Source organism: Pipra filicauda, unplaced genomic scaffold, assembly GCF_003945595.2.
Source record: "Pipra filicauda isolate LSUMZ 115617 unplaced genomic scaffold, ASM394559v2 scaffold204_size1372650_pilon, whole genome shotgun sequence".
Lineage (NCBI taxonomy): Eukaryota > Metazoa > Chordata > Aves > Passeriformes > Pipridae > Pipra > Pipra filicauda.
In genome coordinates this window covers 1,210,774-1,237,045 of record NW_024104315.1, presented here as the reverse complement: position 1 = coordinate 1,237,045, position 26,272 = coordinate 1,210,774, and the positions used below count along the sequence as shown (strand labels likewise).

Genomic DNA, 26,272 nt, shown 5'->3' with positions numbered 1-26,272 from the left:
AAAGTCATGGGCTCAAAAAAATACAGTTTCATAAAAAAAGAGCGAAGATGTCTCGCTGCACAGGGCCGAGAGAGGTAATAACAGGAAAATAAAATCAGGCACTGCATCTCTTCTCGTAAGTAGGGAGAATTTCCCTGGTTATTAAATGAGACTCCCCACAACCCACAGCCTGTGCTGTGCTCCTTGTAACTACTCACCGCCCTATTGTACAAGGAACACGACACAAACATGTAATCAATACAAAAATAACGAGAGAAGCAATGCAGTATAATAGCAGATGTTCTGCAAGTTCCATTGCTTTGGTATTAAGACACCTACTTTGCTTCCCAATAAACATCGGGAAGCAAAATATGCAGGTTGGTAGCAAATCAGAGCCTGGAAAAAGTACATTTAAAGTAAGGTGATACCCAGTGAAGACATTTAAACTGCTATTTTAAATCCCCCCTAAATCTGATATTTCTTGTGTTGCAGCCATGGGTTACTTCAGTCAGAATTTACTGTGTATTTATATATTCACTGAAAGAAAGTATAACTCTGTACATCACAAGATAACTGTTCTTGTTATAGAGTGACAGGATCATCTAGTTGGACAAGACATCAAATCCAACCATCCCCCAGCACTGCCAAGCCCCAGTAAACCACGTTCCTAAACATCTACTCGTCTTTCAAGTGACCTCAAATGCATTATTTGAAGAACAACACCTTCAATAAGAAAGTGTTGTCTAAGACCATGCCAGGGCACCCCAGATGTCAACATAGACTGTTAGAAAAAACATTCAGTCTACTAAATTATCGAGTCAAATGCTCTAAACATGCCAAGCCATCCATCCAAGCTTTCCTTATTTAAAGTTCCTCATTATAGGCCTTGTAGCAACACCGTTTTTTCTACATCAGGACTTGGTGCTGTAAAACACAATCCAAGTTGATATTTTAAGTATATATTTCAGTTTGAGGAGGCTCCAAATCCAATAGTTTTATTAGCCATGAAGGGTGGAGTAGGACACAGATGGCACAGACGTGTTTATGTCGACTGAAATGCTTTTCCTGTTTGATTTTGTAAGTTGTAAAGCCATAGCTGGAAGATCAAAGCATTAAATTCCTACTGAACATTCCAATCAACATCAGCGGGCTTTAGATCAGGCCCTTAATGGGGTATTAATGTAATGTAAATGTTCTAAAGTATTATCTATATATTATCAGTAGCATGTTAAATGGTCTAACAAGACCCCATTAGAGTCATTCTGACAAACAAAACAAGGGCTGAAACACTTTCCTTCCTTAGCAATGACCTGCTTTGATTCTTCAGTGAATATAAGCTGTTTTTCCAAAGAATCCATATTCCAGAGGTTTAAGAACAGTCCCAAACTACAAAAATCCTAAGGAATGTCACTGCTCTTACACAGGAAAAAAACTGAAACCAAACACGCACACAAAAAAATAAAATCTGCAAGAATTAAAATGAAAATGTTTTGTTTAGAGTTCTATCAGGTGTGCAGGTGAGGGGACTGCACAGGAAATGCTGAAGTTGTTAGTTATTTATAAAAATTCTTACACCTCCACAATGGAAACCAGGACTTCAAAAGGCTCCTGTTAATCGTTTCAGAATTTAGGCATAAAGCCTAAATAGCTAAAAATACAAGGGGATCATACTGGTGTCCATTGTCTCCATGTCTCCATTGCACTTCAGACACTTATTATATTAAGTCCAATCAAGTGAAATATTTAATATGAGAAAAGATGTAGAGAGACGGAGCAACAGCTGCTTTTTGCAACCTCACTTAATGCCTTAAAGCAGCAAACAGATGCACCTGAGCATGTGCACCCTTCTGGACAAACTGGTTTTCTACTGGGATCTGAAGCCTCATCCCTGTGATACAAAGGATTCAAAGAGCATTCCTGATCAGGATCCTTCCAGTTGTGGACCACTGGTCATGGACCACCAGGCAGAAGAGCTGGACACAAAGCTGGGGGTCAACAGAGCACCCTAAATCCCTGTTTGTACTCAGCTTTCTCTTCAGAGATTCCAAGTTCCATGAGGAGCAAAATCATGGCAAGTGAAGGCTCACCTTCGCTGCAATGGCACTTTTCCAAAGTTATATAAACCACAATGTTACAGGACATTAAGTCTGTATTTTTGGCTGGGTATGTAGGTTGGCCTACGACTTTTTTTAAAAAGAGTTATGCTCACACAACTTACTAAAACAGCAGCAAAGTTTTAGTCTTCGTGAAAAAACTACACAGAAAAATGATGTCATAAATAGCTTTGGGGGAAAAAAACATCTCTCTCTCTCTCTTGCTCCAAAATATGCTTTCCCTTCCTTCCTATGCCAAAAAGCCTCTTCTCTGCTCTCTCCTTGCCACACTCCCCTTCTTCACAAGCTATTCATGCCCAAGCTTTGAAAGATAGTAAGAGACAAGCAGATTTACATCAAAAAAATAAAGAGAGATAAGGTTGCTATGGGAATAAGACAAAAAACTGTTACTTAATCCAACATAAAAAGGATGAGAACTGGAGAGAACTCAAATGGAATTGGAACTGTCACCCCACCCGACGAGGTTATGATCTGAAACAACTGCTTTTTCTTCCTCATTTCCTCTATGCTTTTATGCAATTTCATTTTCTCATCAGAATCACTTTACAGAATAAAATATTTCACGTTAAAATTCAAAAAACTTTAAAAAATGAATTAGAAGTAATATTTTCCAATATGTTGCTCGTTGCTGTCACTCACTTGTAAGCACTTGGAAAAACTGAAATATGCCCCCTCTGCAGCAATGCTATGGAGGCAGATCTGAAATTTTAGATGACTCTTTAGATTTTATATACAAAATATATATAAAAGATTCAGCCATGTAATTTTCTTTCTTTAAACTACAGTCTATGGCATACAATAAAGTTTTACACAGGCTAGTAAGCAAATTCAGATTTAGGTTTTTTTCTACAGCTGCAATCAAAGGCAACTCTTATAAATTCTAAGGCAGAAAGAACTGTCACACTCCCCCTATCCCCAAAAAGTCAAGGCACCATTAATGTCAGTAGTTTATCTCCAAAAACACTGTTTTTTATCAGTGCTTGCTGGAATCGCTTCCCAGCCAGCACAAAACATCACGGAAAGGAACGAATCTGTCCCATTTTAGAGCTGTTGATACAGGATAAATGTTTCTTCTCAGTTTCAAAAGTGTAGGGAAAATGTCCTTCCATTACACACCCCCAGAGCTGCCTTGACTCATTAAATAATGGCCCACATGATCTCCCTACACGGTGAGCCTTAAAAACAAGAAATGTGATGAAACCTTAAAATACCCAATCCATAAAGCCCCTACCCATGGATGATCTCTGGTCATAAAGACCAGAAAATAACCTGGAATGAACTGGCTAAAACCATTTCTTGAACAGGCAGCACAGCCTTAGAAAACCAGCTCTTCTTTGCACCTGAGCTCTTCCAAGTTACACAAAAGCCTCCTAAAAATGACCAAGGAGTAGATTTAATGCTCATTTAAGATGTCACTGCAAGATTTACACTGGGGTATATTCACATACGTTCACATCAGAGTGAACCAAATCCTGTGCCTGGCACTTAGAGGCTGTTCATGTCACAATTTGCCTGTTATCCTCAATATCAAAATCTGCCATTTAGGTGTTGATAAACAGCAACACCCTTATCTGCCACCTCAGAGGTACAGGAGAATCCTTAACTGAATCCAACATTGAACTATTTGGGGATTTTCCATGTTGCTTTCGGAGTTATAAATAGCTGTATGAGGAATCGGGATAAAATGTGCACTAATTACCCTTGACTATGCAAATTAAGCTATTTTTAATTCAGGTTTAAACCGTTTTGAAGTTCTCATTGCACAACAACCGCCAAAGGCAAGTGAATGCTGTGTTTTTCTTTGCAATCCTTTGCTCCTTGCAGCACACAGAGCACCTCAAGTTGCAATGAATTATTTTGCACAGTGGATGCCTTGTGAGCAAGGTGTGACTCGCAGCTCCCTGGGGACAAGGTGGCATTTCAAGCCTCTCCAATCCACAACTCTGGAGTGGAACCACAGGAACAACACTTTCTGCTTATTTAAAATGAGATCCTGACTCTGTTGTCTCTACGAAATAAAATTGATGCTAATCCACCAATTCCTCACACGTGGTACTTCTTAACAAAGTGACACTTATGATATGGGAACAAACCCTGATGTGTATTTAGGACAGCGTGGCAAGTCTCAGTTTTATGACTCTTTTCACCCAGACCCCTGGGACCGCACAAAAACTTGTCATTATACTTTTTCCTGGCAATATGAATGGAAATTTGAGTCACCTGCACAAGGTCACAGCCATAACTATTCCAACTCAGGTCTCCTTGAAGCCCTGCACCCTTTCCATCAGGCTATTCCACATTTCTGTGTCCCTACTCCTGGCAGGGGGGTGGAACAAGATGATCCTTAAGGGTCCCTTCCAACCCAAACCATTGTGTGATTCTCATTTTACACCACAGGAAAACATCCAGCTAGCTTCAGTATAGAGTTCTTAATTCATAATGCATAAAGCCACTCCTCACCTCCCCTGCTCCACTGAACTTCCTATTCCCTTCTGCTGGAGTAAAATACTACAAATACTTTAAGTGTCTGGTTCAAATAAAGTCATTTCTACATTCAAATGTTTCTCCAGTCAGTTCTCAGCTCCTGAACATCTGAGCCCCAACTATGGAAGAGTAAAGGATAGCCAAGCACAAACACATTTACCCACATGTCATCTGCTTTCTATTCCAAGACAGTAAACAGCACTTGTCTAGAAAAAGGTCTGTTTTCCTGCCCCAAGGCCTGGGTTTGAAATGCCTTTGTTAAAAGACTCCTAAAAAGTCAACAAGAAAGTCATAACTACTTGTTCCAGCCAAGAAGGAAAAAAACATCATGCTACATTAGACAGCTATATTTTAATATTCTGTTTATAGTTATGGAAATCTGGTTCGTTTTAGCATCAATAAGTTCTGATTGTGCTAATCAGACAAGAATATAAATGAGCTTTTATTCACTTAGGTTTTCAAACACGTAGAGTAAATATGGTGAGGTTAAGCTTTTACTTTACAATGTTGTGTTATTTTTTACTGAAAAAACAGCGTGTAAATTGTGTTCTAATCCCTGATAAATACTGATCCCTGAAATCTCATCACCGATATGTACATCCTGTATTGGAAAAGCTAAAGGCTGCTATTATCCCATTTGTTATTGCACAAGAAACTGGAAGGTTAATTACAGCACAAATAAAGCTTCTGTCCAAGGGGACAGCAGCCACATATTGAAAATCACCAAAAATTGAAAACCTAGAGCATTCAGTTTGAAGCTGATCATAAAGAACGATGACAAAAATCAGAAGAGTTTCTATGGAAAAGCTTTTTAAAATACAAAACAAAGTATTTATTTTCAGTTCTGCTGTTTTCCTGAACATCTGCCAAATTATTCAGCTCTAGATTTCAACCCAGTGTACCTTCCCTGGTTTTCAGCTGTCATTCACAACTGCTTTAATCTGGTTTTTTTTTTTCCTCTGCAGGGTTCTGAGCTTCCCAAGGAAGGGGCTGATGCAGACTATGCTCTGCACAGCAAACCTCCCAGTCCTTGTGTTCCCTCCCCAATTCCTTTCACCTTTCCACTTGGATAGAAGAGGGTTTCCTCTTGCCTGCCTTGGTATCCCCATAGGATGATTCACCTGCAAGACAGTGATACCCCAAAGCAGTGACATCCCTGCATCTGTTTTGTAGGTAAGAAACAGAAAATTAAAGGTAGCACCCAAAATCCCAGAACTATCTCACTAGGTGAGATTACTCATCCATTGGTCATCAGCAACAGCCAGTGAGACACTTGCCAAGGCACTTTAATCAGTGATGGTTGGACATAGCAAGCCCGGGGTGCTTCTGTCGAGTTTAACATCAAAAGGCCAAAGAAACAATGGGATTTCTCTTCAGGTAATAAGTTAAAAATTCATCTTCATGTCCTTACACAAAGCAGCAGAGAACAGGCAAAACAGCCAAACTAAGCTTTCAGCTCTTCAGCAGGGAGAGCCTGGCAAGTGCAGAGGAATAACTTCAGCAGCTGCTGTTGGAGGACAGGGAAGAAGAGACAAGGTGATTCTTTGAAGAGAGATCCCACCTTGCAGAGCCTCTCAGAGGCTGCTCCTGTTGTCCCCTTGTACCACCCTGGGATGGGAGGTGGAAAAATCCACTTATAAGACCTCACTTCTTCTGAAACTTTGCCAGTATTGGGCAACCCAAAAGCACCTGTGGGGAGGCTCCTGTCTCACCCTTGTCACAGGGCAGGTGTGCTACATTCCAAGGGAAATGAGGGAAAGCTGGGAATCTTCAACAGTTACTTTCTCCAAGCTGTCTGGGACAAGAGGCTGAAGTCACACAGCAAATAAGTAACCATAAACAAAACACCAGGCAATGATCCACTAAAACCTTCAGCAAACAGAAGTTCTAAGGCACTGAGAGTTACCACAATTCTTACTGAATAAATATTTAGCTTGTGGATTTGAGCAAGTCTTCTGGTGGGGGTTACTATTCAGTGTGCCCACGCTCTATAACCTTTTACAAGAAATATATTGGAGTTACTTGCTCTATTGTACTGCAGTTTAAACTGCAGTAGGCAGAAGAACCACGAAAGTACAAATGTATGGCCTTCATGCTCAGTAATATTTGCAATAACAAAATTTTACTGCAGGGTAAAGCGCTGGAAAAATCCTTCTTGGTAATTTATGTAAAAATCAGAATTGCCACTATAGCCAGAATTTCTCCATTGAAATGTCATAAAATCTGCAGTAAGCTTAATTAATGAAGAAAAAGATGGCATTTGTCTTGTTGAAATGAAGCATTAATTGTCTGAAGGTGAGGATTAAGCTTTAAGGTTAGACAATATCTGCAGCAAGAAGTAGCTGCTTTTCAAGAGAAGGCTTTCTTCAGCTTAGAAGATAAAGCAGAAACCGAGGAGGCTTTTCACAGGTATTTAAGGTCTCTCTTCAAAAACAATTTTAATATCACAGCATTTTCTATACTTAGGGAGTTAAATATTGTAACTGATAAGAGCACACCCACCACAGCAATACAGCCTGGAAATCCACTGAGCCTGGGGAAAGGCCATTACATCAATAACAGCCTTTCCATGGCCTTGCACAGCCCCAGGTTTATACACAGCTAACAAGAAAACACAGGAGATCTCCTGAAGGAGACTATTTTCCCCCCTCACCCAATTCCAAGTGAACAGATTAAACGTTGTTCTCCGTTGCTGCTCATTTTGCAACAGTGCTAAAAAGTGTGAAAAGAAGCCCTAAAAAAGCCTTTTCCTAAACGGGTGTGATCCACTGGCAGGCTGAAAACAGGAAAGGTCCCAGTGCTAAGACACAAGTGCCCAAGTGCAGCTGTAGTGAGCCCAAGAGCTGCAGAGGAAGGCAGAGCACAGATTTACACTGGTGTGGAACGAGGTGAAACTGGGTCTGCAATAAGCTCCCACCATCTGTCAGCTCACAGCCCGGGGGTACCTGCAGCAGGACAAATTCCCTGCCCCCCAGGGCTTGGATCCCAGGCTGTGTGCCCTGTGTTCACCACGAGAGATTAGTTAACCTTGATGGTATGTCCAAAGGGAAACCTCCAACAGGTGCCTTTTCAGATTTACTCCAAGAATTCTGTTTTCTGCTGACAGATCCTGAAGCACCAAACAGTCCAAAGAAAAGCAGAACTCTAAGATTGCTTCCTTACATTCAGTAACTAATTTAATGAGCAAACCAGATTTTCTATCAGTGCAATGAATCTTGGTAGCAACACACAAGCAATCCCAGCTAAACAGTTCTGACAGTCACTGCTGGCATAGATGCATTATGACTATACATGTCTAATGCACAAAAAGGATATTAATATTAATATGCAAAACCATTATGCATTAAGATACAGACTGGCTCTGTCTGAAGGCTGTAACTCTTAATGAAAACTGAATTCTAACAAGAGTAGCGAGGGATGATATTTATTTTTTTTTTCCTACAAATGGATTCTCACCCATACAGAAACTCCTCACCAAAGACTAAATAAAAATTATAGCAGGTTTGTAAGAGCTTTATCTGTTTTACTCAGGGGAAGGTACTGTTGGCATGCTGCCAATGCCCAAAAACTATACTAGGAATTGCACACTGATGGCAGCAAATACTCTGCTACAGTTCATCAGAACTGCACTGACAGGACAAGAGGAATGGCTATAAATGGACTGAGAGTAGGTTTAGATGAGACACTGAGAAGAAATCCTTCCCTGTGAGGGTGGGGAGGCCCTGGCACGGGTTGCCCAGAGAAGCTGTGGCTGCCCCAACCCTGGAAGTGTCCAAGGCCAGGCTGGACAGGGCTTGGAGCAACCTGGGCTGGTGGACGGTGTCCCTGCCCAGGGACTGGATAAGATTTAAGGTCCCTCCCAAACCATTCATGAAAAAGTCAAGCCTATCTCCAGTTACACTGGACACCAGAATTAAAAGGAATATTTTTCTTACCAGATCCTGATATTTGAGATGCAGGTAAAGTGCAATGATAATAAAAAGTAGACCCATATCACACTGTTTCCAGTAGGATTCCCTTTCCACTTCCAATCAATATGGTACACAAGATATAAGGGCAAAGCAAGAACCTGACCACGACCCTCTGCACACGCACAAGTCCCTCACCCCTCATAAAATAGTACTGCAAGTGCAGAAATCCAAGAGTTCCCTCTGCAGAGGATATTTCTACTTTCCTCTGGCATGATTTAATCATAACAACAGATCAGTAAGAACACAGAAGGTTTGTTTTCATGCTCTTTTGGAAAATAAAGAAAGAATCATGCTTTCCAATTTCCTAAGTCTCCTAAACTTAATACTAATAAAGAGAAGTGTGAATCTTCCACATGACATTGCTGAGCCCGAGGGTTTAACAGTTTATTTCTGTATCAGACTGAGGAAACAAAATGAAAAAAATGAAAATGAAAGCAATAAAAACACCTGAACTGACAAAGAAATACATTTAATATGATCTAGTTTTAAACTCAAATGGGCTGTTGAGAAAGAAAATAAATAGAAAACCTCCCTGTTTACAAATTTTAGCATAAAGGGACAGAATAGGAACCAGACTTCAATATCCAAATAGTTTCTACATGTTATAATAGTGTTTTGGTTGAAGGTTTTTTTTTGTTTGTTTGGGGTTTTTTTGAGGGGGGTTATTTGTGGTTTGCTGTTTTGTTGAGGTTTTTTTTTGTCAAAGCTTGCAATGGCTGAAGAAAAAAGTTTAATAATGATTGGGTTTGGTTTTCTCTATTTAAGTAAGTGCAGTAAAGACAGACTTAGGATACACTGTTTGTGGTGGCAATGAATTAGAAGCTTAGAAGGGAAAGTTAATCCAAGTGGTGTCTCCAGGTCTCACCCTGGACATCCTTTTTGAAATGTGCCCTTTCATCTCCTGAAGGAGAAAAATTTTATGCGTTTACACAGAGTTCTCCTTGTTTCATTCCTTTGAATCTTCTCTTCATTCACAGCTGTCCTTCCCCTTCAACCACCCTTCAAAAGTTGTTTTTCCTCTAAATTCTCAGGAGAAACTTTAAAAACATACCTTTCCAGGGGAGAACAGAGCACAGTCAGTTTTAGCACTGGAAAATTATGAGACAGCAGAATAAACTTCTGCCTGTGCCCACAGTGGGGCTGCTGTGCAGGGCTGGGTGAGCCCTGAGGCTGATGGAGACACAACTCCCCCAGAGCTTTCCTCTTCCTCTCCAGCTGAGCAGGAAAATAAAGCCAAAATTAGCAATAGCGAGAAAAGGAAGCAGGAAAAGTTGCAAGAAGTTACACCTGGAATTAATTCATGACTTCACCCCCCAGCTCACAGCTTAGTTTTGCACTTTTAACTGTTCATGTTGTTTTGCATATTTTATTGACCTTTACCTTTGAAGTTGCTCTTCAGAGTAATTTAAACACAATAATGCTAAAGCATGTGTTTTTAAATTCCTTTCCTAACAAGGCAGACATTTTGAAACTCCACATACATATATATATATTTAATGCTAAGTAATCACCTTTTTGCTCCCCAAGGTAAATGGCCAAGAAGACCACAGCATCATTAGTCCTGCAGATATAATCACACATCAATAAACAAAAGTCCCAGGGCCATTGTTTTTTTTATTAGATGCTCTCACATCCCCCCTTTGATGAACTATGAAGATTCACATCAGATAAACGAAAAGCAATTCAATATAGGACACTGCAATAAGGGAACCAGTTTGAAATACATTATCTGCAAAGACAGAGTGTGTCAAGGTTTATAAGCCAAGATCAGTATCATCTCCATTTCTGCAGCTATGAAGTTATTTCATAACACTGAACTGCAGACAGGTCTTAAAAGAACTGTCTTTTTGCTTATAAGCACAGAGTAAGAAAAATTGTTTTCTATAGGGAATCACAATACCTGCTGATCTATCTTAATAACAGGTTAAAATAATATTCTCCAAAACTGTTTAACAACTTCTTTTTACATCTAAAGCACGCTCTTACTAAAATCTGGCTTGAAATCAATTCAAGCACAGGATTCCCAAGTGGATTTTACAAGCCTGCTGTTCCAAAGGTCCCCCAGTAACATTCATGCAATTGAAGCAAACAGGTAATGTTAACACTGAGCACATGCCCAGTCTCCAAATATCAGGAGATTTATATGTCAGGATTGAGACCTTCTGCAGGGTTTTGAGTGAGATGGGTTAGGCAGCTGGAAATGCTCAGTTCACACTGTTCAGCAAATTGCATCTGGCTCAAACTCATCTCTGCAAGTGCTGCCTCTGACTCCAAACAACATCCACAAGGATGGCAACTGCACAACCTTAAATCAGGGCTATACATCCACTCTGGGTGCTCAAGGCCTCCAAGCAGTCCTGCTCCACCAAGCCATCTGGCCTTTGGAAATACGAAAAAGAGCTTTTTTTGCTTGACTTCTTGCTGGTCCTCCAATCTACCAACTCCCCATGGCTACCAAGCTGACATTTGGCAGGTGCCCAAGTGCAGAGAGATGACCTGAAACACACGCAAAGAAGGGCTGGAAGGACGAGCACAGGGAGATGAGTCTTACAGAAATCCAGAATCATTTCCACTTCAAAATATTAGCAATGTTTTCCTTGTTATTGTAATGGTCATTGGAAATTAAGTATTCTACTAGTAATTAGCTGAAAAACAAGCATTTCTCCATTAGTAAACTCAGTGACAGTCAATGCCAACTTTGCTGTTGAAAATATTGAGTTCCGAGATGAGAACTGGGGAATTTGCAGCTAAATAATCTCTTTCATACTGTCTCTTTTTTCAGAGTTATATTTGCATGGAACTACATGTTTCTGAGTAGATATTTTTTCAGGAAGACATTTGGTACACTTGGAGTTCATACAGTTTAACATAAGAAACCTTCCCATCATCCTGGATCCTTAAGGATTCTTCATAGGCAGCCAAAACAAAACTTGCTTTCATCTATGTTGCTTTTAAATATAACCCAAAAGGACTGAGATGACATGAAATAAAAATGCAGGCAAGATGAAAGGATAAAAAAAAAAAAAGAAGTCCTTCAAGAGGTGAGTAAAAAATATTTCATCATGAAGGAGGAGGTTCTGTCCCCATAAACCACCGCCAAGGTGTCAGTGATGAGAGCAAAGCTTTGGGGGTGTCACACCAATAGTTCTGCAGATGTTGCTGCTCACACTCCAAACACTGGTTTGGGACTCTCCACTGGGGGATGTTCACAGATTTGTCCATATTACTGCTCTCAACACACCAGCAGTGCCTGGGAGACGAGGAGAACTCCTGGGTCTGGATGTTACCTCGTGTACTACTTCAAAAAGTTTTCAATTTAAATAAAGAGCAGATTTAAATTCAACACACCAAGCCACAAGATTTCAATGCTTTGCAATTTAAAAAAGTACAACTTCCATAAGGGTAAAGTGACTGTTGTTTTGCAAAAAACCCATTTGACTGAATGTTACCTATGAACAAAATATTGGGGTTTTAGCTTTAGCTTTCCCCTCTATACCTGTAGCTTAGATTTTTGTTGTGATTCAAAGTATAAATTATTAAATTGTACAGATCAAACTAAAACCTACAGCAAGATAAAATTGTTAGTCCTTATCATCCTTGGATCAACTGAAAAACTTACAGAAAGACATTATTTTTAAAGAATTAAAAACAAAGCCTTTTTAGCATCAATACTCATCTAACGCTCACACAACCACAAATATAATGAAATCATTCATTCTCCTACAAATAATGTGCAGAATGCCATCACCAATAGATGTGATTTATTGCATGAAAACTATTCATACATCTTAGTTAAGCACTCCAATAAAAATGCAACAAAAATATCCAGCAAATCAAAAACAACAAGACCTAAAAAAAATAAATTAATTTTAGGTAGACAATGATTTTTAATGTTTGGATTTTACCTGAAGTTTTATATAAGAGATTCAGAAGTGGATACACACATTCTGCAACAACAAATTGTTTTGCTACATTTATAACACCAAATTTTGCCAGTTCAGACATGGCAGAGGTTAAATGGTCTTGTAAGTAATTCCCCAAAGTTAACAGAGATGTTGCAGTAGATATCAGAAAGTGTGTTTCCATATTTCAAGTATTTTAAGGCTATAAGCACATTTTCAACTTCAAGTGTTTCCAGGCACAAAGCAGAGGCACAGCTCTGACTGGGATGGCTCCACTCCCCAGGTAACACGGGGTGCTCACAACATCCCCCTCCTGCCCCACACAGCACCACTGCCACACACTCCTGCTGCTCAAAAGAGCCCTGAGTACAAAACTGGCATTGAGGAATGCCATGGAATACCATCTCTAACCTTCCACAGGGAAACAGCTCCCTGCCACACTCTCCCTCGTTATTTTGGGACTTTCACGGGGTCAAATGCAACCCCAGGATGGGTCATACTGACACAGGGAAAGCACAGACCCAGCAGCAAGACAGTCCCTACTCAAAAGAAGTACTAAGAAGGGAGCTCTGCTCCCATCAGTTTAAAGGACAGAAAAGCAAATCCCCTCTCTTTCAACTAATAATTCTGTGCAAGTCTTGTATGATTGTTTCAGTGGCAGAAATGCCCATGACTTCTTTCAGAAAGCAACCCACAAAGTAGTCCTGAAGGAGAAAAAAAAAAATTAAGTCTCTTGGGATTTTCCTTTTTCTGTAGAGAAACGTTTGGATTTGACAAAGACAACATTAGCACCTTTCACTTTACAGATTGGCTTAACAATGTAGTTTCCCTTTCTTCAAAGTTCTTAATTAAGCCAAAAGCAAATCCTGGCCTTCTGAGCCTCCATATAAAGCTAAATCCATATACTTTGCTCACAGCTACGTTTTAGAGCAACTCATGCAGGAAATCCAACCCTCCTGAGGGCAGCCAGGACTGGGCACAGGAGGAAAGGGGATGAAGGAAGAGGCTGGCACAGCACAGGCTGCAGCATCAGGAGGTGATCACAGCCAGGTGACTGCACAGCCCAGCCACAGAACTTCCTCCTATCCATCCCTGCCCTAAGAGTCCTGCAAGGAAAAATGGTCCATTCACCAGAGATCCTGGGAATAAACCATTTGATTCACACGCTACAATTAAAGTGCTGCCCTCCTTCCCAAAGCAGCACTGACCATTCTGAAGGGGACGCAAGGAGGGAATCTGGGCACTATCCTGCTCTTGGCAGGCCTGGCACCGCCAGCAGGCACAGAAATCACCAAGAGTCCATCCCTGAGGACAGAACAGGGGCCTCTCCTCTCCCCCTCACACACACCTTGGCATTACTGGGGATGCTGAAGCAGAACAAGTGCTGAAAAAAAAAGAGATCACCAAGAAAAACCTGGGACTTGTGCTGCTGTGAGCGAGCACTGACCTCAATAAGGTACAGAAAAATGACTCTGCAGAGCTCATGTGGCACCAGAGAGGAGATCTGGACAGCAGCACAAGTTCCCACCACTGAGAATTGCCTGGTACAGTAAGAAAAGTAAAGCTCTGAACTGCTGAATTGCTGCAGCAGTAACACAGTGCTGCTGCTCAGGAATAAACCCCCTTCCAAAGCAAACGAAGTTTTGACAAAAGCTGCAGGAATCCTTCCAGCTACGGTGAGAACGTGAAGTTTCCAGCTGAAGACAAACACATATTGCAGCTCTTAAATCAGCACTACCAACAACATCCTTAATGCATTTGGATATCTTCTGCTTGCCCTGAAAGCACATCCTTATACAGTAACTTTGGAGCAAAAACATTACTCTAGTTCACTCACTTAATATTTTGTATTATTTAAGATATCTATTGCAAGCTTGGTTTCTAAACTCTACATAACATTTGCATTTCAAAGCCTCTGTGGTCCTACTCCTCAAGTGCAGTTCTGGAATCTGGGAACTTATGCCCAGTTCTAAAACAGAAGTTAGAGATGATTGTTACCTCCAAGGCAGCCAACAAATGATACCAGCAGCAGCTGTTTCCACAGCAGCAACATCTTCAGTCTCCTAAATTCAGTAATTCTGGTTCTCTCAGGAAAGCTGTAGGTTTAGTCTTTCGGGTGGCAAGGTTTAACCTGTTAAAAGAAAAACATAAGATTGAATCCCTGGATGATCTTTAGGAACCGGCTTCCTCGTTAATGGTTCTAAATAAATACAAAGTTGACAGATCCTTTAATGTTCCTCTTTTTTCCCTATGACTTAATCCCCAACAGAAGGTACATGGATACATCACACTTAGCTCTACAAGGTGTTAGAAGTTCCATATTCCAGCAGGAGCAGAGCTGACAGGTAAGTTGATTTTGTAGCTCCTACTTCCCCCCAAGCTCCCGCACTCATTTATTTGTGAGATACAGTGGGTTTAAAGGGACAGAGAGTACGAGGTGCAATCAGACACAATTAGCAGCTCAACACACTTGTTACAGAGCAGCTTGTGCTGCACTTGCCTTGTACACACTGTGCTGGCAACAATACAACATGTGCAGGAACTGATTTAATTAAAGTCATGCCTAACCCATCCTTTTTTTGATGCACTTGAGTGTGATGTGTTCACTGATGGTTGTCTTGGGTTTAATTCCTCTTCAGACTTCAGGATCAGGCGCAATGACAGGCAGGGAACTCATTTGCTGCCACTTCTACCTTTGTCACTGGACAAATGATTAACCCTGTACCAAGGTCTACTAGCCTGGGTATGACATTGTTATTTTACTTTTTGTTTTGGTTTGGTTTTTTTTTCCTAAAAAAGCTTTACAGTAATTTTTCTTTAGTTGTATGACAACTGTGGCCTTTACATGCTTTTTGGGTCACTTCCACAGTATCCTCTCTCTGCAGAGGAAGGGCTAGGGTAGCACACAGACCAGACTAAATGATTCCTTCTGGAATTAGTCTACAGATCAGTGCACAGAAACATTAAGGTCAAGAAAGCAACTATTAACTCTGAGGAGCCAAGTCTGAGATGTCTGAACTTGATGTTTCCATGTGAACTGCCTTTTACATTAGAGTTAAGTTTTTAATATTTCTGTAAATGGAGTATTTGAATTTCAAACTAAGCACCTCAAAAGAAGAGTTCATACAGAGAGTGCCTGCTATGATGCATCCCCAAATCATGATTTGCTAGAATTTAATCTCCTCCAAAACCTATCACATGGTCCTTTCCCACAAGAACGGTGTTTTTTCCTTATCCTGCAATCCCTGGCTCACACAGGATACAGTCAGTCACCTCCCACAGCAAGGTGCACTGTGCTGACAGTGGCATCCTCTCCACTGTACTGTTAAAGCTCTTGCTTTCTGATTTTTTCATGTGTTTCTAACCAGAAAATAAGCAAAACCGAGCCCTCACATCTCTATCAAGTCACAGGTATCGATCACCCAGCAGGTACCTGCTGCCAGCAAAGCTGGCACAGAGGGAAGCTTTCCTGCAGGGGAACAGCAATTCCCAAGCACCTAAAAAGAGGAGGGGAAATATCCCACCCCCAGGCAGCTCCCTGGGTCCAACAGTTTGAGGAGCATCACTCAGTTCTCACAGACCTCAGATTCAAAGATTTTAAGATATGCAATTAAAATGTTATTGGTTTCCAAAGGGAGTGATTCCAGTCCAATGAATTCTGTTCATTTTGCACGTTAAAAACTTACCAGTGCTTTGGCAACATCTTAATTCTTCACAGAATCACAGAATACACTGAGTTGGAAGGGACTCACAAGGATCAGAGTCCAGCACAGGACCATCCCCAAGAGTCACACTATGTGCCTGAGAGGGTTGTCCAAACTTTTCTTTGAGCCAAAAAAAAAAGTCAGGCCAAATGCACACAAAAAGAAAGGCAGAAACCTGTTCTGTGGCAGATCTGCTGTTTACGACTTGAATTTTCTCATTTTCTGTTCGGCTTTTGTTTTATTTTGGTTTTCTTCCTTAGCAAATCAAACCCACAAAAAACACACTCAAAAGGAAACCAAAACAACAACAACAACAAAAACAAACAAACAAACAAAAATAAACCAAAAACTTCTTGCTGAAACTGAACACTTGGAATGGTCCATTCCCTGCCCCGTGTTTCCAATGGCCATCTGCAAAGCCTTCCCCAAGGGAATGTTATCCATGGACATCCAGAGGCAGGACCATCCAAACATAACCCTGGCACAGGAGCATCCCAGGACACCCCCAAGTTTGGGCTGCAGTGCTAAATCCTGCTGGACCATCCCCATCCCAAGCCCATGGCACAGAGATTTTCCAGCTGCAGTGTTTGCCCTGAGCAGTGAGGACAAGCCAGAAGGGCAGGAAAGGAAAAAGGGAGGAGGTGAAGCAAGAATATTAAAGTAGGTCATTCTTATGTGTCAGCTATCTTGCAAGGAAAGGGGAAAAAAATATGGAGAAGCTAAATTAATTTCGTTTTGTTCTTTAGGTGCTCTGGGCAAAGCAGAACATGATAGATCCATTTCAGGCCAGAAAAAAACTGCTTTGGTAGAAGTTAAAAAAAAAAATAAAATTTAAAAGCTTTGTGGGTATAATATCATAAAAATACATCCCAACCTCTGGCTGCATTATATTTTAATAAATTTTAATATCTAAAAGAGGGAATGGTAGTTACTAGCTAACCTTGTAAGATTTAAATGACTTTAAACACTTCATTTTCACTCTGTTCTGTAAGATTTTGCTAATCTAGGATCTATTCCTGAATACCAACATTTCATTTTTAAAGCATGACACTTAGCAGCATTCAAATTTACAGCTTTAAGCCAGATAAAGGTATCTTTATGCTCCATAACACATTGGTTCTTTAAAGAGATGCAAATCCATATGCACACCCAGTGAACACCCAAGTATAAACTCACTGAAGTTTCTCCTCAGTTCACTGATGAGCAACAAATAAAATGAAGAAGCCAAGAGTAGGTTTTGTCCCTGACTTCAAGCACTAAGGCCAAGTTGGTGGTAGCAGGTTGTTTACAGACCCTTGGTCAATTTTTGGCACTGGAGAAAGGTTATTCCTTGGAAATTGCTTCCCCTCCCCCCCAAAAAAATCAAGTATTAAGCACCACTTCTGCTCAGCTTCACTGCAACCTTCTCTTTCTTATTGTCTTAAGCTAAAAATCAGATCCTCATCAGAGCTAACAACCAAAAACCCATTATACTACAAAGTCACTTGTCAAAATATACATATTTTCCTGTGCTGGATTATCAGAATAACTTGCATAAAAGAAATTCATTGCCAAGGCAGGGATTCAAAATCTGATGACAACACTCAGCATCTTCATCACCTTCAAAGCTCCTACACAACCCTGGTCATTTTTTAGGTCGTCCACATTCAGGAAGAGAAGAGGAAAAGTACAGGGGAAAAAAAAAATCCCAGCCCTTTCTCTCTTGATTTTGCTTCCAAAAAGTCACATCTTACAAATAAAGAGCAATGTAATGTTAATAAAAAATAATAAAAGAATAATTTTGCCTCCCCCTTTTGCAGAAACAAAGGGGCAGATCCACAGCATCACTTTTGGTGCTTTTGGAAATAACTGGACTTAAATTTGCTCCACAGAAATTCAGCACTTTGTCTGCAAAAGGAGATAGGATAAAGGATGTCCAGAAGGGATAAAGACAAGCAGCACCTGCTGTGCTTGGAAAAGATAGGAAAGAAACAAAGGGAGTAATACCCACAGAATATTTAAAAGGAAATATATTTATATTTTTAAATTAGAAAGTTTCCCACTATTAGATAATGCTCTGGTTTCAAAAGCCAAGGATATTTCAAAGCAGTCAGAAAGCAAACCTGTGAAGTGGTGCAAACACACCAGGAAAAAATACCAAATTTCATTTCTTTATTATATGTTTCTTTATTATATATTTCTTTAACTCTCAGACATAAATGAATTCTCATGAGTTCCTCCAAGAAGTCCATTGAAGAAAACTGGATATGAATTAAAAAAGCCCAAAACAATCCACCAGCCAAACAAATTAAGTAGGATGGGAGCACACACATATAAATAAATTAAACTTGATTTTTCTTCCTTCAGCATTAGCCTTCTAAAACCTATGCACTCACAGACCATATAATTTAGAATGTGATGTACAAGAATGTCTGAAAGCAATGAAAAGTCTGGAAGAGGTTCAAGAGTGAGTAATTTTATTCAGTGACCTTAATTTTTACTACCCAGAGTCGAGTGTAAAAAGCAGTAATTCCCCAAAGGTGGAATTTTTATTCCTATATATAGAACTGGAACTTGACAGATCTGGCTGACAAGTTCATATTAAACTTGGAGCTTGAGCTAGAGGAATTTGTAGAGTCACTGAGACTAAATTAATCAGGAATTCCTGGAACTTAGTTGAGCTAAAGAGACCTAGAACCTATTTGTCAGTATCGATCCCAAACCACAGCACAGAAAATGAACCGATGAGCTGACACTAGAGGTCAGTGTATCTTTGCTGAGGGAGGGAATTATTAGAATCTCATAGAATCTAAACTCATAGAATGGTTTGGGTTGGAAGGGACTTCAAGATCATCTCATTCCACCCCCTGCCATGGGCAGGGACACCTTCCATCAGCCCAGGTTGCTCCAACCTGGCCTTGGACACTTCCAGGGGTGGGGCAGCCACAGCTCCTCTGGGCAACCTGTGCCAGGGCCTCACCTGGATAACCTGTGGAACACCCCACAGCAACTTCAAGTAGCCCTTTTTATTCATTTTTTTTCCTGGGGGGAGGGATATCCATTTCTAATTTCTTTCAAAATGAAATTAATAGCTGTGAAAAATGACCCAATCTAATGGTTTCAATGAGGGATACCTGTGGGGTAGAATGTTAATCTTCCACATCAGTGAATCAAGCCTCTGCCTCTTATAGTACCTACTCTAAGTCTGACAGGAACCAGGGCCATGATGAAAATATTCTAGCTTTGCATGGTAACTACACACTTGCCTCTCCATGTTCAATAATTAAAAAAAATAATTAGAAAAATGCTACAATCACAGCCTTTTGAAAAAGAACAAGAACAAAACCATTTGCACAGAATTTATCAAGCCAGTCTTTCCCTGATACCAGATAATCTCCAGATTTTGCTTCAATACCAAGACAGCCCAGTTCACTTGGATCTGCCTCTGTTGAGATGAATCCAACTCAAAAGTGCTAAAGGTACATGCAAGTATCAAGGCAAGGACAGACCTGTCCAATGCCAGAGCCGACCACAAATTATTTCTGAAAATCAAGCTTTTATCTGTTATTAGTTCCATTGACATAGATATAGTGCCAGTTTAAGATATGAATTTAGAAGGGATTTTTATCACTTGAAGGAAGCAGTTAACTCTGATTCAACAGCCAAATCTAGAGAGTAAGATATCTGAGTAATTTAAGGTTAGAGATTGGGAAGGCTTTGAAGAAACAAAACACAGAGGAAATACTGAATATCACAGAGTCAGCAGTGGCAGCATTCTTCTGAAAGAAATACAAGTGCACCTAATACACCTGAAAGGCTGTAAATAAAAAAAAGAATTGAGCAGTTAAAAGCTAAAGCAGCATGACAAAGAACAGGGTTAAAAACCCACTAAGCAATACTGCAGCTTGTTCCTAAGAAAAGTTTAAAACGGTGCTCCAAGGAAAACTGTGGTTGCTCCAACTCCTGTGGGGTCTCATTAGATCTTTGTTCCATGCCTGCACAGCAGCACCACTCATTAGGAAGCTGCTTGCCAGGTAGCCACTGTGAGGTGCCTGTGGCTCTTCCTCAGCCTCCCTGTCCCTGCAGGAGCATCGGCAGTGACACAAATCATCCTGATCCACTTGGGCTGCAAACACAGACAGGAGAACAAAGTTTCCCAGAAACTTCTCCATTACCAAGCACTAAGCAGGATTAAACATCTCTCCAGTGTGTCATTAGCACAGACCTAGCTAAAACCATCGTTTTATACAAAATTCATTTACAACAGCTTTATACAGAAGAACCAACAACTGTTCTGTGCAGAGTTTTCTTACAACTTCTCTTGTCTCGCTGCATTTATCAATGCTCTCAGCCACATTCTCCTGCTCCACCAGCTCATCCATCCCCTGCACTTGATCCAAATCTCCCCGGGACACGGATCATGCAGGTGGTTCTGGTCTACAGAGCATCTTCCCCAGCCCTATTCTCATTTGAGTCCCTCCTTTTCCCACTGCAGCAAAGAGCATTTGTAGTGATTGAATGCCCACTCTCCCCACATCCTCATCTTTCTCCACCGAGTGTCACAGCCTATCTCTGCTTTATTCCTCTCATCCATCACGACATTACAACCCTCTGAACACACACCAACTGGGCTTTCTGAGCTCAGTACCTGCAGTTATTCCATCTCACAACTATAACCACTGAAAAAGCTTTAGCTCAGCTGAGCCTTCCCCACGGGGAGTTCCTCCATGTCAACAAAGGCAGTGAAGTCGCAAAAAGAAAATAATTAAGGGATGACATTTATCTTGAAGTCCTCAGGAATCCTACTCTATTTTAAGACCATCACCTTCCACAGCTCTGTGCACCAGCTGCTCAAGAGCCTCTTTACATCTTGCCAGGGGTCTTTACTTTGCATCACCTGCAGAGACAGCTCACCTCAATCAGTTTTGGGATGCCCTCAGGAACACTTCACAAAAGAGCCAGCTTTGCATTCTTCCCAAAGTTTACAGGGAAATGTTTATCAGACTCTCTTTAAATTCCCGCTTTTAATCAGTTACATGATACAATTTGAATTTAGTGAGTCCTTGAAGCAACAGCAACCCCAGAGCCAACACACACTGCAGACCAATTCCCAACACAGTGACTCAGGTCTCATGTGTTTAGTTACTGTCATTAGAAACTAAATTATACCTATTTGTGGTGTTGGCACAGTGAAGGTGTTACACTGATAGGGGAGGTTAATTTTTCAAATTCAAAATACAGATATTAAATCTGAATTATACTGCCCTTTTCTACATCACTTAATGAAACAACCACACATTGATAAATATAAAAGTCGACGAGACAAAGCATATTTTCACAGAAGGTTCATTCTGGAGGACTTAAAACGTGTCTTGATACCGTTTGTCCTTTCTGTCCAGCCACTCATGTTTATCAGAAACAAACTGATAACAATATTTTTAAGAGCTCTAGTTAAAAAACCAGACCTCTACTCATAGAATAAATTGAATTAAGACACCTATTAGCACTTACTAGGACAATATTAACTGCTCAAGCCTAATCCAAGACAGTTGGTTTCAGTTGGCAAGATGGTCCCGACACGGATGCAAGCACAGATTCCATCCCTGCTGCCCTGGGATGGCTCCTGTGCCCTGAGGAGCAGCTTTGCTGCAGTGTTCATCTGCATAAGACTTTGTGTGCCCTAGTTAACACCAAACTCACTTCCAGGCTCCAAGTAAAACCTTCATTCAGTGCTAGAACTGCACTTCCCAAACATACACAAGAAAAGGATGTTAAAACTTTAAAGCTGCAACATCTCAGGAAGAATTCTTTGCCTGTAGTAACCCACAATCTTGCCTATTTAGCACAAAGAGAAGTTTGAGATTGTCTACAAGTGTTAATAAAATCTAAAAATATGTATTCATATTCAGTCACCTCCAACAGCCAACTGCTGCTGGTATTTTAAATACCTCCATTTATTACATTGTACAAATAAATTTCTCTATATTTCAGTAGATTACTAAATGCCCTCCCATCCCATGTTACATGTCAGTGCAACAACCTCCTGCATTTAAAAGCTCTAAGATTAATGTACCATGATGTTAAAATTGCAATGCACCCTTGATGACACAACCTCTGCTCTGTCCATTAATTCTTCCTTTCTTGGAATAACTGTATTTCCAACCAATAACCAACTTCAAAAATCCTCTTCTTTTTTTTTTTTCCAGAAGAGTGACCTGTCACAAATAAGGTATTTCCTCTGTTATTTTCAGGCTCCTGTTCTGACAATTTGTATGCCTGAGGCTTTCCCCCTGTAACCTACCAATTTCAGACACCCTTTTGATAACACATATGGGTCATCACCTTCAACCAGGCATTCCAAGACAGGTACTTCCAGAGGTCAGAAATTCTTTGAACCCAGATGACAGCAAGTCAAAAATCACTTCAAAATAATCTAAGGCTCTAGAATTATGATAAATAAATCAGAGCTACTGGGGGAAAAAAAAAAATCAAATATGAAGTTGGATGAACTATGCCTTGTGTAGTTGCACTGGGGGAAAAAGGGTGAGACCTGATTTATATTTCCATAAAGGGAATGACTATAATTTCTGCATTTGTGCTACAAGCTCTCCAGGGCTGCCAGAGGACTCACTCACTGCCCATCAGCACAGGAAGCCTTGGGAGGGCAGGAGATGCTGCTGAGGAGTCAACACTTAGTCCCCGAAAAGAAGGATGATCATTAGAATCAGAATGGTTTGGGTGGGAAGGGACCTTAAAGACCATCTCATTCCACCCCTTGCCATGGGCAGGGACACCTCCCAGTAGCCCAGGTTGCTCCAAGCCCCGTCCAACCTGGCCTTGGACACTTCCAGGGATGGAGCAGCCACAGCTTCTCTGGGCAACCTGTGCCAGGGCCTCCCCACCCTCACAGGGAAGAATTCCTTCCTAATACCTAAAACTAGATTTCCACTCTTTCAGTTTGAAGTCATTCCCCCTTGTCCTGTCCCTCCAGGCCTTTGCAAACCATCTCTCTCCATTTTTCTTGCAGGCTCCCTTCTGGTCCTGCAAGGCCACAATGAGGTCACCCCAAAGCATCTCTTCTCCAGCCTGAACAATCCCGTCTCTCCCAGCCTTTCCTTCCGGCAGAACTGCTCCATCCCTCTGATCATCTTGGTGCCTCCTCTGGGCTCTCTCCAACAGCTCCATGTCCCTGCTGTGCTGGTTCATCAGGGCTGAAGGGAGCTCTGCAGGTGGGGTCCCACCTGAGGGGGCAGAAGGACACAACTGCCCCTTCCCCTGCTGCCCACACTGTGGGATCAGCCCAGGATACCTTTATTAGCCATTCCTCATTCCCACATAAGCAGTCTTTGTATTAACATATGGAGAGAGGTCTCTGGTGATGCACAAATAACACATTATTCCTTTCAAAGCACCTTTGGTTCCTTCTCCTACAAATCGCAGCTTCAAAAGCTTCTTTCATCCTGCATGGTTGCCCCAATAAAACTCATCACTTTCCATTGCATACATAATTTCCCTTTGATATTCCTTGGCCAGAACAGAGTTGATCTGTGCATCCCACAGTGTCCCAGCGGGCATTAACATCCACCTCCTGCGTGTGCCCGGGGAGCGCCGGGAACGCTGATCGGAGCTGCCCTGGCTCCAAGGGTCACCTGCAGCAATTTGTCAGTAGTTCCCTCTTCATCAAAAATTTAAAGACTGTTGAATTTCTGATGATCCTACTGCCCACAGTTAATACTTCAAATATCTTTTTTTAACGGAACGTGCCGTTCTCCCCCATCTGTCTCCCATAAACAAGAGCAGCGACTCCTTAAAATCATGGGATAGGACAAGCAAGACACATCCTGCCCTCGAGATGGGCTTCAAATCCCATTAGGTGAAATTCAGGCAGTTCCATTTACCTGGAACTGAGGCATCTAGGGAGCAAAGTGCCACAGAGTAATAACAGACCATCTTCAAGCACTTAGGAACACAGAACAAAAAAAACAAAACACAAACCTGAAGCCTTTCCTAAGCTCCCTTCCAACACAAAGATTTTAAAAAAAGGAAAGAATTAAAAATGAAGAACAAAAGAAAAAAAAAACATAGCTCACTAAATGACACCAGGTAAAACAGCAACACAGTCAATCCACTTAAGAAGTGTTGACAATATATCACTCTGCAACCCAAAGGCATATAAAACTCAACATGAAAATACTCTCAACATCCAAATATACTAAAATTGACAACAATAGGGCCCTGTGTTTAACTAACTTTGCGTAAAGAAGTAGTTATTTTGATTTACAGAACTCCCTATAACAAGTATTTCTGCTCTTAAGCTCAAAGACACTCATCAGAATGTACACTCCAGCCTTCCTGGTCTCTCTCACTGCAGGAGAAACTCAGAAACTCAATCAGACCAGACAGAAACAACATTTCCAACCCACTAAACTTCTCTTATACTGACAATTTAAACTGCAACATATGAGAAAAATCATTCTGTGTTGAATACCTTTATAGCTGACAAATTAACCAGTCAGTACACTTTGGGCTTGAAAAACCTTTGAGATTTTTTAGGTAAAACAGTAAGAAGTGTTGTCAGCTGTGTGTATGCATACACATGTACATACACAAGTATTTACAGCTAATCTATATAGATAAAATATATGCAGCAATCTAATAATGTAAACTAAAGAGACAATTGCAGAAAAATCCTTTCCTTCTCACCCTCTCTTTCCTTCTTCCAAGTCTCATTAAGGCTCGAGTGCCTACAAGAAAATTTATCCAATTATAATGGCATTTTTGTCGTATGCCCAACTAAGTCCAGGAAGAAATCCTCAATGCACAACCATGTCTTTAAAACATCCAATCAAAACTTAAAAGATGGCCTGTGTATTGCATTAACCAGGCATTTTCCAGGAAAAGCAGTACAGTCACTTCTCTGTTTTGAATGGAAATGGAAAAACAAATCCCTAACAGATGTGAGGATGAGCCTCTAAGTGCCTGGGCTCCACCTCTCCCATCCAAATGCCATCACGGGCCTTGTGGCTTCCCACAAAGCTCTGGACTCAACTTTGCTCTTAAATGGAAAAAGCCTCCAAGATTTCATATTTTAAAACTCTTTAATAATGCATTTCCATGCTGACTTTTCTGGCCAATTTACTCAGAGCAAGACAGGGCAGCCTCTCCCAGGTGGCCTTGCAGGGGTCTGATGGCAAGGCCTGCTGGGTTGGGTTTGGTTTGGGGGTTTTAACCACTTATTCAGCTTTGTACAGAACTTAGCAGGGAGCCATTACAAGGGCTAATACATCACAAACCCAAACAAACAAATGTATTCAGTGACTCTGAGGGAGATGCTTGTCCTCTGCATGGGTCCTCTGGCACATCTGTACACTTACACACGGAGGGGAATTCAGTATTTTATTATTACACTACACATTTGTTTCTTCTTGACCAACATTAACAAAATTCCCCAGACCAAAACTGGTGCAGACTTGCTGGTGAGACACATTGCTCCACATTAACCTTTCTCTTCTTTCCCTAAGCCTCAAATACAAGGTTCTTTTCTCTGAACAGAAACAAGCCAAGAGGAAGAGATGACCTACAGGCAAGCTGACCCGAGACCTCACAAGTTTATTTTCTGTCTCATGGCCAGGTGAACACAAGGGCTCCTTTGTTGTCTCTTTAGCTAGGAGACATCTAGAGTTTTCACCACAGTAGGCAAGGGTGAGGTGTCACATGTATCAATCACTGAACTGGCAGTAAATCTTGTTTTTAAGGTCAGCACACACACGCTCAAGTACAACAGTCCTTACACCAATATGCACACACTGGATAGATTTTATGGAGAACAGCTCAGTGAGACATGGGGCAGTTTGAGTGGGGAAGCCAAAGCTCCTCTGGAGAGTCTTCTCCAAAGGTCAGTGCATCCTTCAAAGCATCCAGGGATGGAGAAGGTAAGTGAAACACTGGTCAAGGCAACTCCTCACTGTAACTCCCATCAAACCACCTCACAGGGCTGAAGGACAAACACAGCACCACTGAGATCCCTCACCAAGAACTCATCCACAAGAATCCCAGAATCACTGAGGTTGGAAAAGCCCTCCAAGGTCACCGAGTCCCCCCTGTGCCCCATCCCCACCTTGTCCCCAGCCCAGAGCACT

The 26,272-nt window shown here is 41.1% G+C and overlaps 1 protein-coding gene across 1 annotated transcript in view; it reads right to left on the bottom strand.

Annotated features, from left to right (window-relative positions):
• CNTN3 (contactin 3) overlaps positions 1 to 26,272 on the bottom strand; it is a 103,624-nt gene that overhangs the window by 63,409 nt on the left and 13,943 nt on the right. Inside the window, exon 2 of the mRNA XM_027723895.2 lies at positions 14,449 to 14,581. Within this exon, the coding sequence (XP_027579696.1) occupies positions 14,449 to 14,503 (55 nt within the window). The 5' untranslated portion in view covers positions 14,504 to 14,581. The remainder of the gene's footprint in view (positions 1 to 14,448; positions 14,582 to 26,272) is intronic.